Source organism: Thunnus maccoyii, chromosome 19 (assembly GCF_910596095.1).
Source record: "Thunnus maccoyii chromosome 19, fThuMac1.1, whole genome shotgun sequence".
Taxonomy (NCBI): Eukaryota; Metazoa; Chordata; class Actinopteri; order Scombriformes; family Scombridae; genus Thunnus; species Thunnus maccoyii.
In genome coordinates, this window is record NC_056551.1 from 8,535,134 (window position 1) to 8,553,612 (window position 18,479).

General features: G+C 39.3%; 1 protein-coding gene across 2 annotated transcripts in view; it reads left to right on the plus strand.

Moving 5' to 3' along the window:
* The window catches only part of LOC121885601 (protein unc-13 homolog B-like), a 70,480-nt gene that overhangs the window by 9,187 nt on the left and 42,814 nt on the right, over positions 1-18,479 (plus strand). For both annotated transcript variants that reach the window (XM_042395223.1, XM_042395224.1), the window contains exons 2-8: positions 717-746; positions 6,385-6,484; positions 9,137-9,254; positions 9,733-9,856; positions 13,109-13,182; positions 13,495-13,552; positions 15,267-15,480. In XM_042395223.1, coding sequence (XP_042251157.1) covers positions 717-746; positions 6,385-6,484; positions 9,137-9,254; positions 9,733-9,856; positions 13,109-13,182; positions 13,495-13,552; positions 15,267-15,480 — 718 coding nt within the window. The remainder of the gene's footprint in view (positions 1-716; positions 747-6,384; positions 6,485-9,136; positions 9,255-9,732; positions 9,857-13,108; positions 13,183-13,494; positions 13,553-15,266; positions 15,481-18,479) is intronic.

Sequence of the window (18,479 nt, forward strand, 5' to 3'; positions counted from 1 at the left end):
CAATATACAGGTTATTATTTCAAATGTATGCTCAGCATAACTGAGGTGTTACACATCTTTTTGTCAGAATATGAGTGTCTCATACTTATTTAGATGTTTGAAACAAATGAAGAAACTAGACAAATGAAATAGAACTACTCACTTCTAAGCTCTAGCAGAGGTTAGGATTATTGTTTCATTGTCAGAGGGTTTTCTCGATGGGTTGCATTTGTATAAGAATGGATTGGTACCCGGAGATTAAATAAAGATTAGTTCTTCAAAGGCAGTTAATATGGACTAGTAAAAGGAAAAATGGAAATGAGGCTATTTACATGATAATGTCATGAGTGATGACATTTATGTGTTTTTACACGTGAAGTGTCCCTGCTCTTGCGGACGACAACATCGTGAGGCTGTTGATGTGTTTGTGTGATTCGGGTGTCACGAGTCATGGGCACACGGCTTCGCTTGTCTGCATATTAATGAATTTGTCAGGCTTCAATAACATGAGATCCTGTCCACTGTTCATTACTCATGCATAGATAAGTTTGCATTTCTGACTTCTGTTTTCTCTACTGGTTCAACAGTGCATTAATAAGATTTCAATTAACATCACATTGTCATTTACACATCAAGTTCTGCTGAGTAAACCTTGCATTGTATGTCAGTACATTCCAAATAAGTTGATTTTAAAGTGTTCTTGCTAGACTAATCATTGTTTTTGTTTTGTTTTACAGTGAAAAAAGCCAAGCTCCAGGGTCCTTCAGGTGAGTACATCATCCAAATGTTTCACATTTTCACTTTCTTTGTCTCACATCACGTTCTCAATTTCCTGGGAATTCAGAGCAGGTTTATATATTATGGGACTTTAATTTTGCCTTACTGGCATATTTACACAGTTTGCAAGCTCTCAATCCTAACTTGCTACATGTATAGTAGTTGTGTTTGGAAAAAGGCCACATGGACTCATTCTGTCATGTAGGTTAATCAGTCAAATTCTGGCAAGTCACTGAATGCAAGGGTTGATTTTACATTATGTAATCCTGTGTCCTTCTACACCAGGCCGTGCACCGGTGAGCTTACATGAAGATCGCTAGCTGCTAAGTCCAAATCCCCATGCTCTCCACCTAAGCAAATCCCCCTAGTGTTCAGCCTCACGCCTACCTTTAAGCCCTGTGACGTTTCCAGCAAGAGCAGGCAGCAGAACTGACAGAAAGTCATTGCGGCTTTGGATCCGCCGGTGACTCTCATTCTCAGTCCCCAGTTGACCTCTGTGTTCGTCAAGGATAATTGCTAAAGTTAATTATCCAGTAGGTCTTTGCATTAGTTAAAACGTTTATTATTATTAGTCCCTATCCCTTCACCTTTGGGAAACGTGATGATTTTGCAAGGTTTCCGCATTGTGTCATGAATGACTCTGTTGCTCTGAGATATTGGGTTTTTGATTGTGAGGTTGTGCTGGCCTAGTCTATCTTGTCTGTGTCCTCCTCCCTCCCTTGGGCCACACCACATGAGACACCTGTCCCAGAGCAAACATCCAGGATAATTCAGTTAAGCCTGTCGTCTCCCTTTGGCAAAATGTAAACATCAGACACTTTTTAGCTACTGGGCAAAGTAGGATTTATCAGATATTGGGCAAACGTAAAGTCAACTCAAAGGTTATGTTCATACTGTAAATGACAGTAAATATCAATTTGTTTTGCACATGCTACAGTACAGAGGAATAAAAATGAGTACTGTGTGCATGGGAAGTTAATGGAGACAGTTCTTTTAGCAAGTCTAGGGCTGCCTTGTTGCAGTGCAATTTTTTAATTTTTTTTATTCAACATTTAGTAGGACATTCACGCAGAAGAGAAGTTGTAGATAGAATTCAGAAATAATTCAATACTATTGTACATCAGCTTGTGAAGATGTGATCATATCATGTTATCATGTTATCAAACCTCTGTTGTCCAAATCAATGATTCTAAACAATTTTTATTAAAACCTCACAAATTAAATATTATGATTTAGTTCATGTATTAAGAGATTTTTGTCTGAAATATAGTGTTTAACAGTTGGAATCAGTTTATTGCATTGAACATGAATTTGATCATTTTGTTTGTAATTTTGCATACTTTTGCCATACCATCATATTTATCCATATTGTAAAAATAAACTATTGTTTTGGTACTGTAGTATTAATATTACAGCCCTAGTAGTAGAGACCTGTTCAATGAGGTCTTTCAAGAAAATGTAATCAAAGATTCCTCTTTCAATCAGAACACCTCAGCTTAACAAAAATATCTCTGTAAAAATAAAAAAAGACAAAGGATAGACAGACATTATGAAATTATTATTGAAAACAATTATTTGGCACCTGGCCAAATGTTTCTTTTTGTTCAGGTTTAAGGAAATCATTAATATGTCATGGTTATTTATAATTCCCCTGCTCATGATAACCCTGACTCACTCTGCATACTGTAAGTGAACCTGTGACTTATTGGAAGATCCCACAAAGTTTACATAGGGCTGGTCTGTGATGTATTTGCATTGTGCTTTCACCACACCTTCAATTGTCTAGCTTTTAGGCCTGAGTTTGGAACTATTACATTAAGTAGTTTCTGGAAAATATTAGTTGGACTAAAGGTGACCTTGGATGTGCCAGTGGCCAGCTGTCTGACTTTCCACTGATTGCCTCAGGAAACTGGAGCTTGATAAGGGCTGAGTGTTACTGAATTTGTGTATGTTCAGCCTTTGCATGTATACCCTACGTGCAGATTTTCTGTGCTGTTAGGTATTTTAGTTGTATGTTTCCCATAGAGCTTCTCTTTCAACAATACTCCAAGTGCCCAGAATACAGACTGTTCACATTGTGTTCAGTCCAGAACTCTACATACGTAGGTTTATGTCTTCTGTTGCATGCAACATTAATGAGTGGTCTGAATTTGAAATGTCAGCTTTCCAACTGCCTGAGTTTTCCTGACTAATTTATTGAAAACTTCATCATCAATCAATAATGGATGAAGATACTTGACTGAGGGCTCAGGGGGGAGTGGGTGGTTCACATACAGGGGCAGTGAGTACTGTAGTCTCATGACATGGACAGGACAAGCAGGCCACATCATCACACAATTCACTTCAACTTCCTTCTCTTCACAACACACTGACTGGTGTGTTTGGTGTGCTTCCACTAAGTCAATGTGTGTGTGTGTGTGTGTGTGTGTGTGTGTGTGTGTGTGTGTGTGTGTGTCATGCATTTTAAAATGTCAGGACCAGTTCTCACATTGAGGAAGATCCTACAAAGCTATAACTTTTTACAGTATAGGCTTGATTTATGTGGTTTTATGTTGTGTGTTTGCGTGTACGGGCTGACCTGGATATGGGCAAGGTCAATACTATCAGTCACTATTTCCTTATGATGGATATATTAGTAGTATCTGTGTATATGTTGGTAAAAAAGAAAGTAAGAAAATGTATCACTGGAATTTGTAGATCTATGGGCTGCATGTAGAGTTAATGACTTTCATTTTTCTTTGTTTAACTCAAATAGATGCTTTTTATAGTCACAGTCATTACAATTTAATTTCAAGTTTCACAAGATTGATAACTTGAACATTGCTATTCTTTTATATCAGGGGTTACTGTCATCTTTGATAATAAAACATTTTGACAGATCTCTCTAAACTGAAGCTACATTTCAGGGATTATTGCAAAGAAAAGTTTGTAACTGTTTATGATTCGTGTTAATGTTAACTGCATGTCATCGGTAAAGAAAAAGAAAACAAAACAAAAAAAAAAACCCAAATATTAAGACAGTTCCAGCCCTACTTTGTGTTTTTCCAAGCAGTTAAGGCTGCTTCCTCCTCAACAGTGTATCAGCCACAGTTTACAGTGCCTGCAGTAAAGGGCCCACAGCCACTAAGTGGCTCTTATCTAATCCATACATCCTCTTCCCTTATCTCATCTCTTCTATTCATGGGAGCCAGCCCAAGTGTGGCACAAGGCATGGACTATCTAATTAGGGAAAGGCTTGAGCATCCCCCAGGCTCCTTTTGTAATAATGCCTGTGTTTTGTCGCTAGATTTGCTACTGTCCTCTTGAGACACTAATTAGGTCTGCGTCTTGTCACTCATGGTACTTATAGGCTGGACAATGCTTTTAGACAGTGTCATGTCAGCTGTGCTTTTAGTACAGCTTTTTATTTTGGGGTCTAAACTAATCCTAATTTATGTTGTGTGTCAGTGGAATGTTGTAAGAATCCACCTGTGTCAACTATTTACTGTCTCATTGTGTCAAGAGTTGTGTTTACTTATCTGGCTGCTGTGTTAAACACTATGTGCAGAGTAAATGTTTCAATATGTTGCTAGGGTAACCAGGAAAATCTTTGTTTAGTGTGGTCAGGTGATCAGTCTGCAAACGAACAGCTGATGCCTTACTTTTATTTCCCATAGACCAAAAGGTAGAGTGTGTGTGTGGGTGTATTGTGTGTTTGCCCCAGAAATCATGAACATGACAGTGCGGTCAGTTTTAAAAAAAAAAAAGAAATAAAAAAGAAAAGTTGTATGCTGAAATGTCATGTTAATATTGCATGTCATATTTTTTTCTCTGTTTTATTAGGTATCTCTTATAATTGTTTAACTTAACATTGTTAATGTTTAATATTACTTAATATTTTGGAGGTGCATTGATGGCACAGTAGTAGATTTTGATCAGTAGAAACAATACTCTGTAATACTGTGATTGATAAATGTGAAAAACTAAATGAGATGAGTTGTATTTTGTAGGGCTGGTTGACATGATGATATACACTCATTTACAGAAGCCGCATTAGGTACTAAGAGGGTTTTAAAGAGGGTTTTAAAATACTCAGGTTACCGTGAATGATATACAGTAAAGAGTGTGGAGACTTAACTGTAATAAATACCAAGGTAGCTCTCCCTTTTTAATATCTCTGGATGTATCAGGCCATTGTTAGCACCGTTGCAAATCAGTGAGTACTGCATCAATGTGATGAAATATCTAAATTTGAGATAAATTTAATTCAATGGATCAGCCAAAATTAGACATTATCATTAGCTTATTTCTTCTATAAACAGCTTCACATGCATTTCCAGAAAATGTACTATAACATGATATATATTTTTATCACAACATTAAGTTAGATATAATGGCATAGAGGATTTTATCCATATTGCCCACCCCTAGTCAGTCATACAACCCATACCCATCCACGTTTTTCAGCATTTCTAATCTAAGCTGTTCCTCCAGTCCCTCTAGCTGCTTTTGTGCCCAGGTAGGCAGTCAGATTTATGCTGCTGGAAGGGGGTAGTCACAAGGAGGACCACCAGTGGTGCAAAGCTAGTAACTACCAGAGTGAAGCTGAGCACATCAGCAGGCACGTGTTGATGCTCCCTCGCCCTACTGAGGGAAATGAAAAGTGGTGGTTGTGTCACGGGCCGTCTAATCCCCCTCTCCCTCCCCCTCCCTCACCCCTCACCCCTGCCCAGCGCTGACAGCTGGTACTGACGGTCATCATCGCTCCGTTGTCCGGGACTACTGGCTGAGAGGAGGCTGACGGAGATCACTGGGTGTGAAAGTTGTCTACACAGACAGATAGGCACTTGAATCTGTGTCTCAGCTGCTAGTTTCAACAGCCAGCAGAGTTCCAGCAGTGTTCATTTAATGCAAAAATGGCCCAGCTGTCATACAGTATTTGGACTTTGTTTGTGGTCGGAAACAAACAGGAAAATTAAATTCAACTGACACCGTCACCCCTGACCTAACTAAATTTCAATTTCAGTCTTGATGGTATTAGGGCTGACGGAGACCTTTTCTGCAGTAGTAACAGGTCAGGAGTGACTTGTGTCTTATTACGTCATCAGCAGACGGGCTTCCTCTGTTGTATACTGTATGTTTAGAACGCCATTATTAAAACTAGGTTCAAATGAAGCTAGGACATAGGAGGCAGTTGAATCCTTTGGTTGCATTTGCTGTGTGGGGTTGGCTCTTGGTGGAGATTAACAGGGTCAGTTAGCTAGCCTGGCATGGCTTGGCTTGACATAGTTTGGGGGAGGAGACTTATCTGCTTTCACTCTCACTAGAGCTCCTGATGTTATTTTCTCCCACACACAGACAAATTAGAACTGGCATGTATCCATTCGAATGTCAGATCTCCTGCTTGTTTGTTTATGAGCTGCGTTTCATTTTCATTCATCACCCTTAAAAATATGTTTTGGCCCATTTGTGTATGATAAATGACCCTGCAGTTCCTGCAAATATCTTTTCCACCACTCATTTTCTTTCTTTTGTAATAGTGATACTGCATAGTTTTCTCCCAAATGCAACCAGTCCTGTGCCTCTAGTGTACGGCCACCACATCACTACATTTTAAAATATAATCTTTGTTCTTTTCCTTTGTTTCAGACAAGTTCAACACCTACGTGACGCTGAAGGTGCAGAATGTCAAAAGCACAACGATCACTGTGCGGGGGGACCAGCCTTGCTGGGAACAGGATTTCATGTTGTAAGTTATTAAACACAGACACACTGGGTTCATGTTTGAAGATTTATTGAACTAATTAAAATTTGATCACTTTAATCAGCGACTATAATAAATGTAAAGTTTATGATAGACTGAGCAAGGGCCATAAGGACTTCACAGAATATATATATAACCAATATAAATGGAACACACCAATTCAAATTTTATACTAGGGTGTAACCAAAAACAATCAGTATGTTCAACTTGGTATCTTAATGCTCTGTATCCTGCATTGCAACAAAAATCATTCCCAAGGGGCTTCTTTCTGCTCACACATTTTAGGATTTAGTGAATTTACACCTCCTGATATACTGCCTTTCATGAGACCTTCTTGGCTGTTTATCCTAAAGAATATATAGAAACCATGTGTGCTGCATCCCTCTGGGTCAGACACATGTGGTACAGTGTATTCACACTGCCCTGGAGTCACATTTATTGTCACTCTGTGCTGTCAAAACGGTTCAATAAAGGCAAATTGCCCAACAAATCTAAAAATGAAATGGTGCAGGAGCTCTGAACGCTATAAGAGTTCTTCTTTTTGTTCTTTATCGTTAGTTTTATTTCTTTTTCAAGTTGCCTCACTGTAATACCTTAGAGCTTAGAGCTACAGGAAATGTTTTCAACTTCTGTAACTCTTTCTAGGAAACATACTTGTTAAGCAGCTGCTGTTCATTTCCTCCTTGTAATTCATTGGTTTAATTTCCTCATTTTACTTTCCCTGTGAAAGGTATCCATGGTGATGAAAGAGCCAGCACGTTGTTGCATGTGTGTCATTGTTTGTCTTTTGTGAACTCCCCCATTGCAACAGTGTTTGTTTTTCCAGACCTTCATCCTTCTACTGTCCATTAATGATGTGTCAGCTAGGTGTAATTCATAATCATTCATCAGTGTTTCCAGCAAATGCCCAGCACCACCTGTTGCAACAAAATACGTTCACTAAATGCTAAGAGATGATGACTCGGCTCAACTGAAATCTAATAAAGGAAATTCCAAACTTCCAAATTGCGAACCCCAGCTGCTAACCAGTAGTTAACTCTGCAGGCTGTTTAGATATGCAAGATAGATGAGAAGATTGGTAACATTGTAAAGTGTCTACAGTTAATATAAAGCTACTGCCAGCAGCCATTTAACTTAGCATAGCGCAAAGTCTGGAATCAGGTAGCCTGACTGTGTCAAAAGTTCATGTTATTTAAAATATATATATATTATATATACTATACATTGTCAAATACATAACAAAAAAGTGTAAAAACGACAAGTTGTGATTTTTTGGGGTGTTATGTGCCAGACTATTTCTTGGTGGAGAGCAGTTACTTCCTGCAGCTATAGTGATAGGGAACTAGCAGAGACTCCGGAGGCCTGTACTACAAAGCAGGATTTAGGGTTAGTGAGGTAACTTCAGGTTTAACCCTGTTCACTTCTTACCGGGGTACGTCGCCATGGTAACTTATGCTGAACAGTTAACCTGCTCCAGAGCAGGTTAACTTCAGGGGATCGGATCACAACCTATCAACACTCAGATCACTGACCAATCAGATCACTGCAAAAAAGAGTCATCATTCCTACAGGATCCTGACATGGACAAAAGTCCTGAGTTTACAATGAAGTGACGGAAAAAAACCAAGATATACAATATTTGTTAGTGAGCTTTAGGGGTGCTGATTTCGTTACCTCTGGACAGAGCTAGGCTCGCTGTTGTGCTAACTTAAGCTAACTGGCTGCTGGCTACAATTCCATATTTAAAGTACAGACATGAGAACAAAAATAAATACATTTTATAAAACAGTACTGTATTGCTTTGATTTGAACCCAGTGTTGTACTAGAAGGTAGGAAATCAACCTGTATGCTTTTGGTATGCTAGGCAAAATGGTCATCGATAACAAAAAATAAAAGACAAAACCGCCACTAGGATCCTTAAGTGCATGGATGATACACATTGATAAAAATAAAAAAAAATTGCAATATTGGTTAATAGTATCTAAATGACAATCTAAACAACCAAAGTTAAAATTAGCAACAGTTTTATTTTAATACCTCTCTAGACTTGTTTATTCTGTGCCATTCTGTCTGAGCACATAATTCAGAAAGCCTTTATCTCTGCACCTGGACACCATGGATACTCAGCGCCCTCCCCTGCACTTCTCTCAATTAGCTGTTCTCTTTGATTATCTTTTCTCTCATCTTCCTTTTGTTTAGCCTGTTGATAGTTGTAAACTGCCACAGATGAGAATATGCAAATGCCCCTGTCACACGGCTCCTTTCAAAATTGATATGCCATTTTATTGCTGTCATCAAGCTGTTTTTGTGCCCTTTGAATAGCATGTTGAATAACAAAACAAAGCTGGAATGGATTATGACGGCTAATACACAACAAAAAGAGGAAGTAGCTTTTGTTATCCGACAGTGGTTGAGCCTGGCTGTAATTATGTAGAAATTTCTGGTTCATTGAATGTGAATTGAATGACATATCGGAAAGTTCTCTGGTATCGTTGTTCTAATAACAAAGCCTCAGACTACACAGTTAATTGTTACACTCTTTTCATCGGATGACATTTACCACGCTGTTTATCAGGAAGGTTTTTTGTCGTAACTTGACATTGGTTGATACATGAAAATTTTTTTGTTTCCTCTAGTGAGATCAACCGGCTGGACCTTGGTCTCATTGTTGAGGTGTGGAACAAAGGCCTCATCTGGGACACCATGGTGGGGACGTCCTTGATTCCTCTAAAGAGTATCCGACAATCAGAGGAGGTTAGAATGCAACCACACATCACATAATCCACACAAAAATAGGAAAGATTTCATTCTAAAACACTATGATTGTAAAAGATAAAAGCCACCGGAAATCCATCAGTTTTTCTCATTTGTAACAAGATACATTATTTAACTTTTGAATTTTCTTCTTGCTCCATAGACATTCAGATTTATCTTAGAAAAAGTACAAATACACATCTGGTAGCGGAGTGGTTAAGATGCTTACTGTGTAGCCATAGCACCCTCGGTTTGATTCCGGCCATGGACCTAATAAAGTAAATAAAAAAACAGGCCAAAGTCAAAATAAAAATAAAAAAAATCCCACCCCAAAAGCTTTGTTGTTACACTGATAAGACTATCTGAAATGCATTAACTTTTATAATAACAATAATGGCATAAGGGTGGTAGAAGAATAGACACAAAGAAGGTCCAAATGTCTTCCTACTGTTAAGTAAATGTCAATATCAAATTGCAGGAGGGCTCAGGTGAATGGATTTTCATGGATGCAGAGGTCCTGATGAAAGCAGATGAGATATATGGCACCAAGAACCCAACACCTCATCGAGTCTTGCTGGATACTCGTTTCGAGCTGCCTTTTGGTGAGTGAATAATCAGAGTCCCCAAGCCATTTTTTGTTATAAATAAGTCCAAGCTTCTGGCTCTTCTAATTTGAGGTTTTGGCTTTCCTGCCTTCGTTGGCTTTTTGTCTTTCTCATAACTTTCTTTTTATTTTAGGCTCACGTTTGACTTCCAGAATTAGGGGCAAATTCCTATTGAATAATCCGCACTTTTGAAAAGTTCAGGCACTTATGTAAGACATTTCGCAATGCTGTCATCTCAAGTACCTGCTCTGACTACAATGGGTGCTTTAGTGATGTAGACAGTACATTAATGATTCTGGCTACCTTAGGGCAAATCAACCTTGATCCCTCTGAGTTACACAAAGACCACAAATATTTCCTGCTGAAATGTCAGCAGATGGTTTTCAAGGCTACATAGGAAAAATTAGCCAGCCTGGGGCACCTTGTAACAAATCGATGACGTAGTGTAACCTGGTGTCCTGTAGTGTTATGCAAGCATACCTTACATTGATCTCTCTTGAGCAGAAAACATATGAACAACAGGAGTAGAGTATGAGGTAACATTTTTCTTGAATTAAGTTAAATCTTACTTGCCATTATCTCATTGCATGATGTGAAGAAGGAGGCTGGTATTGAACAACTGATGGCTAGAAACACTCCTAGATATTCACTTTACTGTCTAATCTCCTCTATCTGGTTCCAGTAGGGATGAGGAGCCTGGTTCTGTCCTGCACAAATTGAGGGCACTGACTCATCATTTGCAGATCTTCCTTTATTAACTTAGGTTCTGTAAATATAATTTTGTCTTTGCCAGATTGTTCCATTGTGGCCAACAGGATTAAGAAACCATTCTGTTTCATTATGCTTTTATATATATTGCTAAAATGATGAAGAGAAAAATATAACTGTAAGTTCAGGTCCATTAGCCACTTACTGTTTTCTGGAATCATGCATCACAACCTTTCCATACACATTTAATTAAAGCTGCATTAATGTATTTATTTTTTGGCCATTTGGGTGCAGAAGAGGTCCATAACCTTAACATGTTATCACCTAGCAAACAGTTTCTCATTGCACATCCAGCAGACACAGAGCTACATAAGCATTCTTTTGGAGTCGTGTCTTGTATCCAAATATCTGGCTCTTTAGCTGCTTCCACTTTCTTCACCTGCTATTTTTTTTGACAAAAATAGCTGCCTACTGCTGCTGGAAATGGGGTTGACGAGAGAGCGATGAGACCAAACCACACAGTAAATGTGCCATAAAACCAAAACAACAAGCTAATAGAGGTTAAAAACTCCCTAGTGATGCAATTGGATAATAATTCTCTGTGGGTATATCGCTATGAGTGTCCCCTTTCACAATACATGTAGTTATTTGGTTTATTGTTGAAATAAAAATATTAATGCTGCCTTCTTGCTTGCCATGATGGTGGCCACAGCCCATTCACCACACCTTATCCAATTTCATTGGTCTGTCAGTTGCTAGATCCTAGAAATAGAGATGGGTGACAAATTAATGGAAAAACTGGTATAGGTCTGAATGCTTGACCCCTACAGTGAGGGGATCCGGTGGCTCTGTTATGCTTTGGGGGGCATTTTACTGGCATGCTTTGGGTCCACTTGTCCCCTTAGAGGGATTGGTCACTGCAAATCAATACAATGTTGTTCTGAGTCATGGTTTTCCTCAGCCTTGGCATTGATTCTACAGTTGCTGAATCTCTTCTGGAGGGATGAACACCATTCTTCAGATGATATTCCCTCATTTGGTGTTTTGATGATGGTGGTGGAGAGCGCTGTCTAACACATCAATCCAAAATCTCCCATAGGTATTCACTTGGGTTGAGATCTGGTGACTGCGAAGGCCATAGCATATGATTCACATCATTTTCATACTCATCAAACCATTCAGTGACGCCTTGTGCCCTGTGAATTTGGGCATTGTCATCCTGGAAGAGACCGCTCTGATCAAGATAGAACTGTTTCATCATAAGATAAAGGAGATCATTCAGAACATCTTTGTATTGATTTCCAGTGACCCTTCCCTCTAAGGGGACAATTGGACCCAAACCATGCCAGCAAAATGCCCCCCACAGCATAACAGAGCCACCAGATCCCCTCTTTGTAGGGGTCAAGCATTCAGGCTTTTCCTTTAATTTGTCACCCGTCTGTAGCTACATTAATGTCAAGTCAGGTAATTTTTTATTTATATATGCCAATATCACAAATCTCAAATTTGCCTCAGGAGGCTTAATCCTTTATTCTTTTTCATGTGATGGAACAGGATTTCACAATAAAAGTCCAATTGATAATTAACAGTATGAGTTAATGTATGCAATGAATTTCATTTCATGTCATTTTTCCCAGGGGGACAATTCAGTGCTCTCCATGATTGAAGGGTAAAAGGTCCCCTGTGGACCCCTCTGCTCTCTGTGTCCTTGACCACAGCTCTACCGGCACTGCATATATGGCTGAAACCTTGTGATCAAAAGGCATCAAAGTTAAAGCAGGGTGTCTGTCCGCTGAGTGGGAGAGAGCCTCTTTTTTTCAGTTTAAAGAGGAGACCTTTCAAGGTTGCAGGAGGCCATCATGACTCTGCCACCAGAGCCATTCATTAAAGCTGTGTGTCGGTGTGTCTTTGAAGGCCTGGCCTTTGTGTATATGGCCTTTTAATGTGCATCTGTCTGCAGAGCAGTGCAAACCCCCCTCCACCCCCCCCAAAAGTGGGAGTGGTGAGAGAATCTGATTTGATACAACAGTAATCTTGTCTCAAGTAGTAGATATATTTGGAGAGGTTGGGTTAAGTGGGGAAAAAAGGAGGAAATAACACTCTTATCCTGCTTATGGCTCCATCAGCTGTGAACCAAATTTAGACTTGATTTCATATCAGCTGTACCCCACCATTATATACATGCAGCTGTATGTTCATTTGGCCTCTTGTAACGTTTTTTTTTTTTTTTTTTTTTTTTTTCGTGGCTGCTGGCATGTTTAAGTTGTTTTTTGTTTTTATTTAGTTGTTTTTTTCATGTTGTGTCTGCTTTAAAATCTATAACTTGTTTCTGCCGTTTCTAGTCCCTTAACAGCTTGTAGCCATTGCTTACTAAATGTTTTCATTTCCTCATTCCTGAGAGGCTCATGAGAAATTCAACAGGCATTAATGTATTATGATGGCGTCCTGGAATATGATGCTTGAAATCAGAGGGGGCAGGATGTTTACTCCAAACCCAGGTTCACATGTATGTATGTTTGTTTATGCATATTTTGGTACCAGACATCCCAGATGACGAGGCACAGTACTGGACAGGCAAACTGGAACGCATCAATACCATGCGAATCCATGATGAGGTAAAGAAAATTAACAAGATTTTACTCCTTTGTTTGTATGAAGGCCAAACAGTGCATCAGTGTGTTGTTATGATAAACATACTGTATGTCCTATTATAGATCAAGCTTTTTTATGTTATGATATATTTAAAAATTTGTTTGTATGTTCCTGTTTACTACTTCTTGTGCTAATAATGCAGAACTGCTATATTTATTTTTGTTGTCATTAATGCCGATGGAGTGGTGCAAGTAAATTACTGTGGTAATAACAATATGATGACATGAAAAACATACTTGATACCTCCTGTTTTTCCCTCTCTCTCTCATCTGTAGTACCCACTTCAAGATGACGTTCAGAGCCGCCCACTGCCTCTGGCAGCTTCCCAGTGCTGTGAGTGTGCCTGACCATACTCCTCTTGGCCTCTAGATGGAGCCAATTCTCCATCCTTCCAGCTCACAGGCTTTGATATTATTTCCTCTCATTTCCTTGACCCTTTTGTATTGCCTAATGTAGTAACAGTTGAATCCTCTTAATCAGAGTTGAAAATGAAGACTACAAATTTCAAATTTAATCTGTGCATATTTTCTCAAACCACATAGTGAGCCCATGTTATGCATGTTAAATCTTTTCTCACTGTTGTGACATTTTGTTTTCCACTCTGAGCACCGCTGATGGGGTTCCCTCATCCTCCCTCTTTTACAACACAGAGAGACTTTTTGTTTTGTTTTCACAACCCCTACCTCCTCTGACTGTACCTCTCACTTGTAACATTTGCACTTTCACCAGGCAACTATTTCGGATGGGCTGACCCACTGAGTATGTAAAACACACTTTGATGAAATTATCCCCCAGGCCAATCCTCAGTGCCCTCTGCATGTCCTAATGCCTATATTTTCCAATAATAACTCTAACACTTGATTTTCCTCACCTTCCTCACCTAACCTTTGGCCCCATTTTTTTACCTCAGTTCCTGCTATTGCTATTTTCCTATTTTCCATGCTCTGTGCTGATGTTATTTGATTTTTATAACCCATGTATACTTTATCCATACATTATTGCTTTAGCACACATCCTGGAAAAAAGAGCTTTGCAGTCAGGAAAACGCTCTCTCTCTCTCTCTCTTTCTCTCGCTTTCAGTAATAATATTGAGATCAAACATATTTAAATATGATCAGTAATACGCAAGAAATATTACTCATTTCACAGTTAAATAAACAACAGAAACCCATAAAAATCCTTAAGGGTGTAAATTGCAGTTGCATCATTAAACTGATAGGTGTCAGTCTTTGCTAAACTATATTCATATATCACCTTGAAATTTCATTGTCCTCCCACTTTACTCTTAGAGATATCAACAAAAATCAGTTTACCCTTCATCCTCTCACTTTATCGCTTTGAAAAGATAAACCCCCAGCTCAGCTGTCCCCTCCAGCAGACACCAACCTCTTGGTTAACTCTTGAAAGACATTTTCCAAGGGTCATTTTTAGGGTTGCCATGGTCACTTTCAAAATAGGGTTTTTGTAGGTTCTCTTCTTATGAACAATTATCCGTTATTATTATTACGGGTTTTCGAGTTGCTCTCAGTAATCTCTCTTAACATGTTACTCTTATGTTTGTGTAAGATGGCTTAACTGTGGCAACAACAATTGCATGTATTTCTTTTTTCTTTTACATTTTTTGTCCCTATCCTTCTTGTGGGAAAAACTAAAAGTACTCAGTCATTTTCAATTGAGGATCCATCTATGAATTCTGTACCTCTTTATGCATTGATGATAGAACAAGATACAGGATAACACAGATTAAGAGCAGCTCAGCAGTTTCCATTTGACTGGAAACCTTGCATGTATCAAGGTTATAGTCTTTTAAAACTGCATGACCTTTGCCCTCTCATCCTCCCAATTGGTATCCACTGACCCTAATTTGTTAATTTCTTCAACTTTTTGCATTTCTTCAGATAGATAGAGTTCTAACAAGGGTGCATCCTCAGCTTCCACATGGGTTTAATGATAACCAAGGTTCTTTTTTATTAATGATTGCTGTCATATGAAGCATGTTTACTAATGTGTCAGGAAATATTAATTTATTGTGCTCATCCTGTTGCAGCTCTGGATGACCAGGACAGTGCTGTAGATGACCGGGATAGTGACTACCGCAGTGAGACGAGTAACAGTCTACCTCCACGTTACCATACAACGGCTCAGCCCAACTCTTCCATGCACCAGTATCCCATGGGCCCTCGGCCACAGCACCACCCAGACTCCTGCACAGACTCTGTCCACAGTTTTGACTTGGACTACAGGGACCAGAGAGGATGCAGGTAGACAGAGTTTACTCGGTCACCCATACACACCCTCACTCGCTCAGTCAGTCATAGCTTTGAGCTACCGATTTAAATTTATTTTTGTCCAATTTACATACATACCTCCATTTACATATACGTACTTGAGGGGAAAAAATTACCAGAGTTAAATCAACACCTCTGACACAGTGTCAAAAATTGAATTATAAGCTCAACAAAAGGTAAGATACTGTTAATTGCAGGGCTATTTTACTAATTGCATTAGTATGAACAGGTATACCCTCAGCAATAAAATGGTTACTCAGCACATGTTATTCTGTTATCTTACTAATTTAATCATTTAGTTTCAGCTTTACAGTGACAGAGGAAGTCATTTTAATTATCATGCTTCTTTCAGATAGCTTGCCTGACCAAGAATCCAACATGACTGAAGCTGTGCACTTTCATGTTTTTGTCTGTGAGCTGGCTTTCTTTGTGCCATAGTAGATGGGTCGTTCAGCTGCTTCAGTAGATCAGGAGGGATCTGTACTCAAGAGGCGAAATGGGTTTTGTCAGTTAGTTCTATGGCAAAGTGTGTGTGGTGATTGTTACTATAATTATGTATTTACATTAAAATAATAAGAATTTTAGAGGAAAAGACCATAATAATGCTGTTATTATTAATAATATTATTAATATTACCACCACACAGCTGCTTAGAGGTCAGTTTTGGTCCATAAGACAAATGGTCTTAGTGCATGGAATTTTGCATGCACTCATGGATTGTCATGGAAAACATGTGTCCCAGTGAGACTGCTGCAAATCTGCCTGTGTGGACTGATAGGAAGCTGATCCGGATAATTCTGTAACATCAGGAAAAAAAGGATTACAGCCAGGGAAAGCTCATTGCTCGTGCTTCTTTTTGTCTTGAGGGTCTATTGTGTTGGTGAAAGTTCCTGGTAGTTGGGATGACTCTGAACTAGTCATATCACTGAGGAAATCCCTCTGTCACACAGGGAGGGAGTGGGTCAGTGACATACATAGGCTTTTCATTGGTGATTAAAAACTTTGTTTAATGAACACCATATGGTGGTGATTTAGCGCATATTTCTCATGAACACTGTTACAGGCTGAGTGTTGATAAGCATGACTGTTGCTGTAGGGATTTACAAAGATCTAAATTCACACAGGCACAGGCAAACACAGGGGCACACATACACGCTCTTACTCTTGCATACACAATTTCATTACCCATGCACACTAAAAGAGTAACAATGTATTTTTCAGGTAATTACTGTGCAGCTTTCTGACGACAATGAAATTAAGCTGTCTTCAAATCTTACAGGATCATGGACAACTGCTAAATAATTGATTTAGTCTGTAATCTCTGTTAAGAATGTTGTAATATTATTATTATTACAACTCAAACTGAAGAGCATAATCGTGTCTTCACATTTGCATGAAACTGTTCTTATCTTAATTTATCGTATCGATAAACTTGTGTTTTTGTTTTGCATTTTTTCTTCTTATTTGTTTGCTTGTTCTTTTCTGTCCCTGTCTCCTTTCCCACTCCCCTTGTTAAATTTACCCTTAAAATTTAACCTATTTTACCTCAATAAGATCATTACACCAGAAAGGAAGGGTCAGAATTATACCTGTGGATTCTGGCATGGGGGTTGAAGATTGGGAAAGCAAATACAAAGGGCAGGCCAAGCCTCAGCTAAGCGACTTCTTAGATGAAGAGGAAGACAACGTTATCCTTCGAATGGGAAGACCTTACCCTGAGCCATCACATATCTCTATCCGTCAAAATACTCAACGGAGTGGTATTCTGCCTGCCACCTACCCTGAGGGCTATGACACTATTGATCGGCGGCGAAAGAAAAAAATAAGGGACCCAGGAGGGTTGCTCAGTACAGAGGCAGACAAAATGAGAGAAGAGGCTTTTCCCACTGACCTTGCACTGCTCCGTGAGAAGAGAGGGGAGCTGTTTATACGGCAGGTAGCAGAGATGCAGGAAGAGGAGGAGCATATGACATCATGCCTCAGGCCATACAAGAATGGGCTTCTCTACAAGACTAGGATGTGGGCTAAAAATGAGCTGGACAACACTTTAGAGAATTATGTGGCATACAAAAAAGAGCAAGATGCTAAAATGAGGGCACGGTTTGATTTTGATTCAGTGGATTCTGAGGATTTGCACTACTCCATAGGAGCAGAGGAAGATATTGATGACATTATAGCAGAAGACTTTACCCCAGAGAATGCAAGACATTTCAAAGACAGGTATTCTTTCTCCTATGAGGGCCACATAGAACATTCTCAGGGTTTTCGGGAGAAGAAGTGTGGAAAAGCTAAAATTGGAGGATGGGCTCCAGAGGCAATGCTTTCTCCTGTAGAAGAACCAAGTGATGAATATGTAGACCCTATGGATGAGCTTCAGTGTCTAGTTGAAACTGTTTCTGAATACCTTGCTGAAAAAGAGGAGGAAATTAGCAAGTATGGTTCCCTTCCTAAATCAAGCAAATCTAGGCTATCATCTCAGGGTAGCAATAGAACCGATTCTTTTGGAGAGGATCAAAATAGTTCAAAGGATCCAAATCCTTTGGACAGACCCAGAGAAGGAGAAGCCCAATTGCACACTCCATCTGACCAGGGCATTTCAGGGGTAAAAAATGCCATGAGCTCCTTATTTAGTTCTCTCACTGACAGAGTTGGAGGAGGCCCCAAACAACCTGTCCCGTCTCCACAAGCACCATCTGCACATCCCTCACAATCTGGACTAACAAAACTGTTGTCCTTTATTCCTAAATCAAACAGCTCAGCTCCTGTAGCTGTTGTATCTCCAGTAGAAACTTCCCCTGAAAATTCATTCAGTTCTTTGCCTTCTCAGCCACCACGTGATGCCAAGACACAAGGTCATAATCATGAAACAAAAGCTCCCACAAGGAGTCAGATTCATACAAATACAAAAGAACATGTATCTGAGTTTGTAGCCAAACCTGAAATTGCTTCAGGAAACTCAGTCTTGGGGAAAT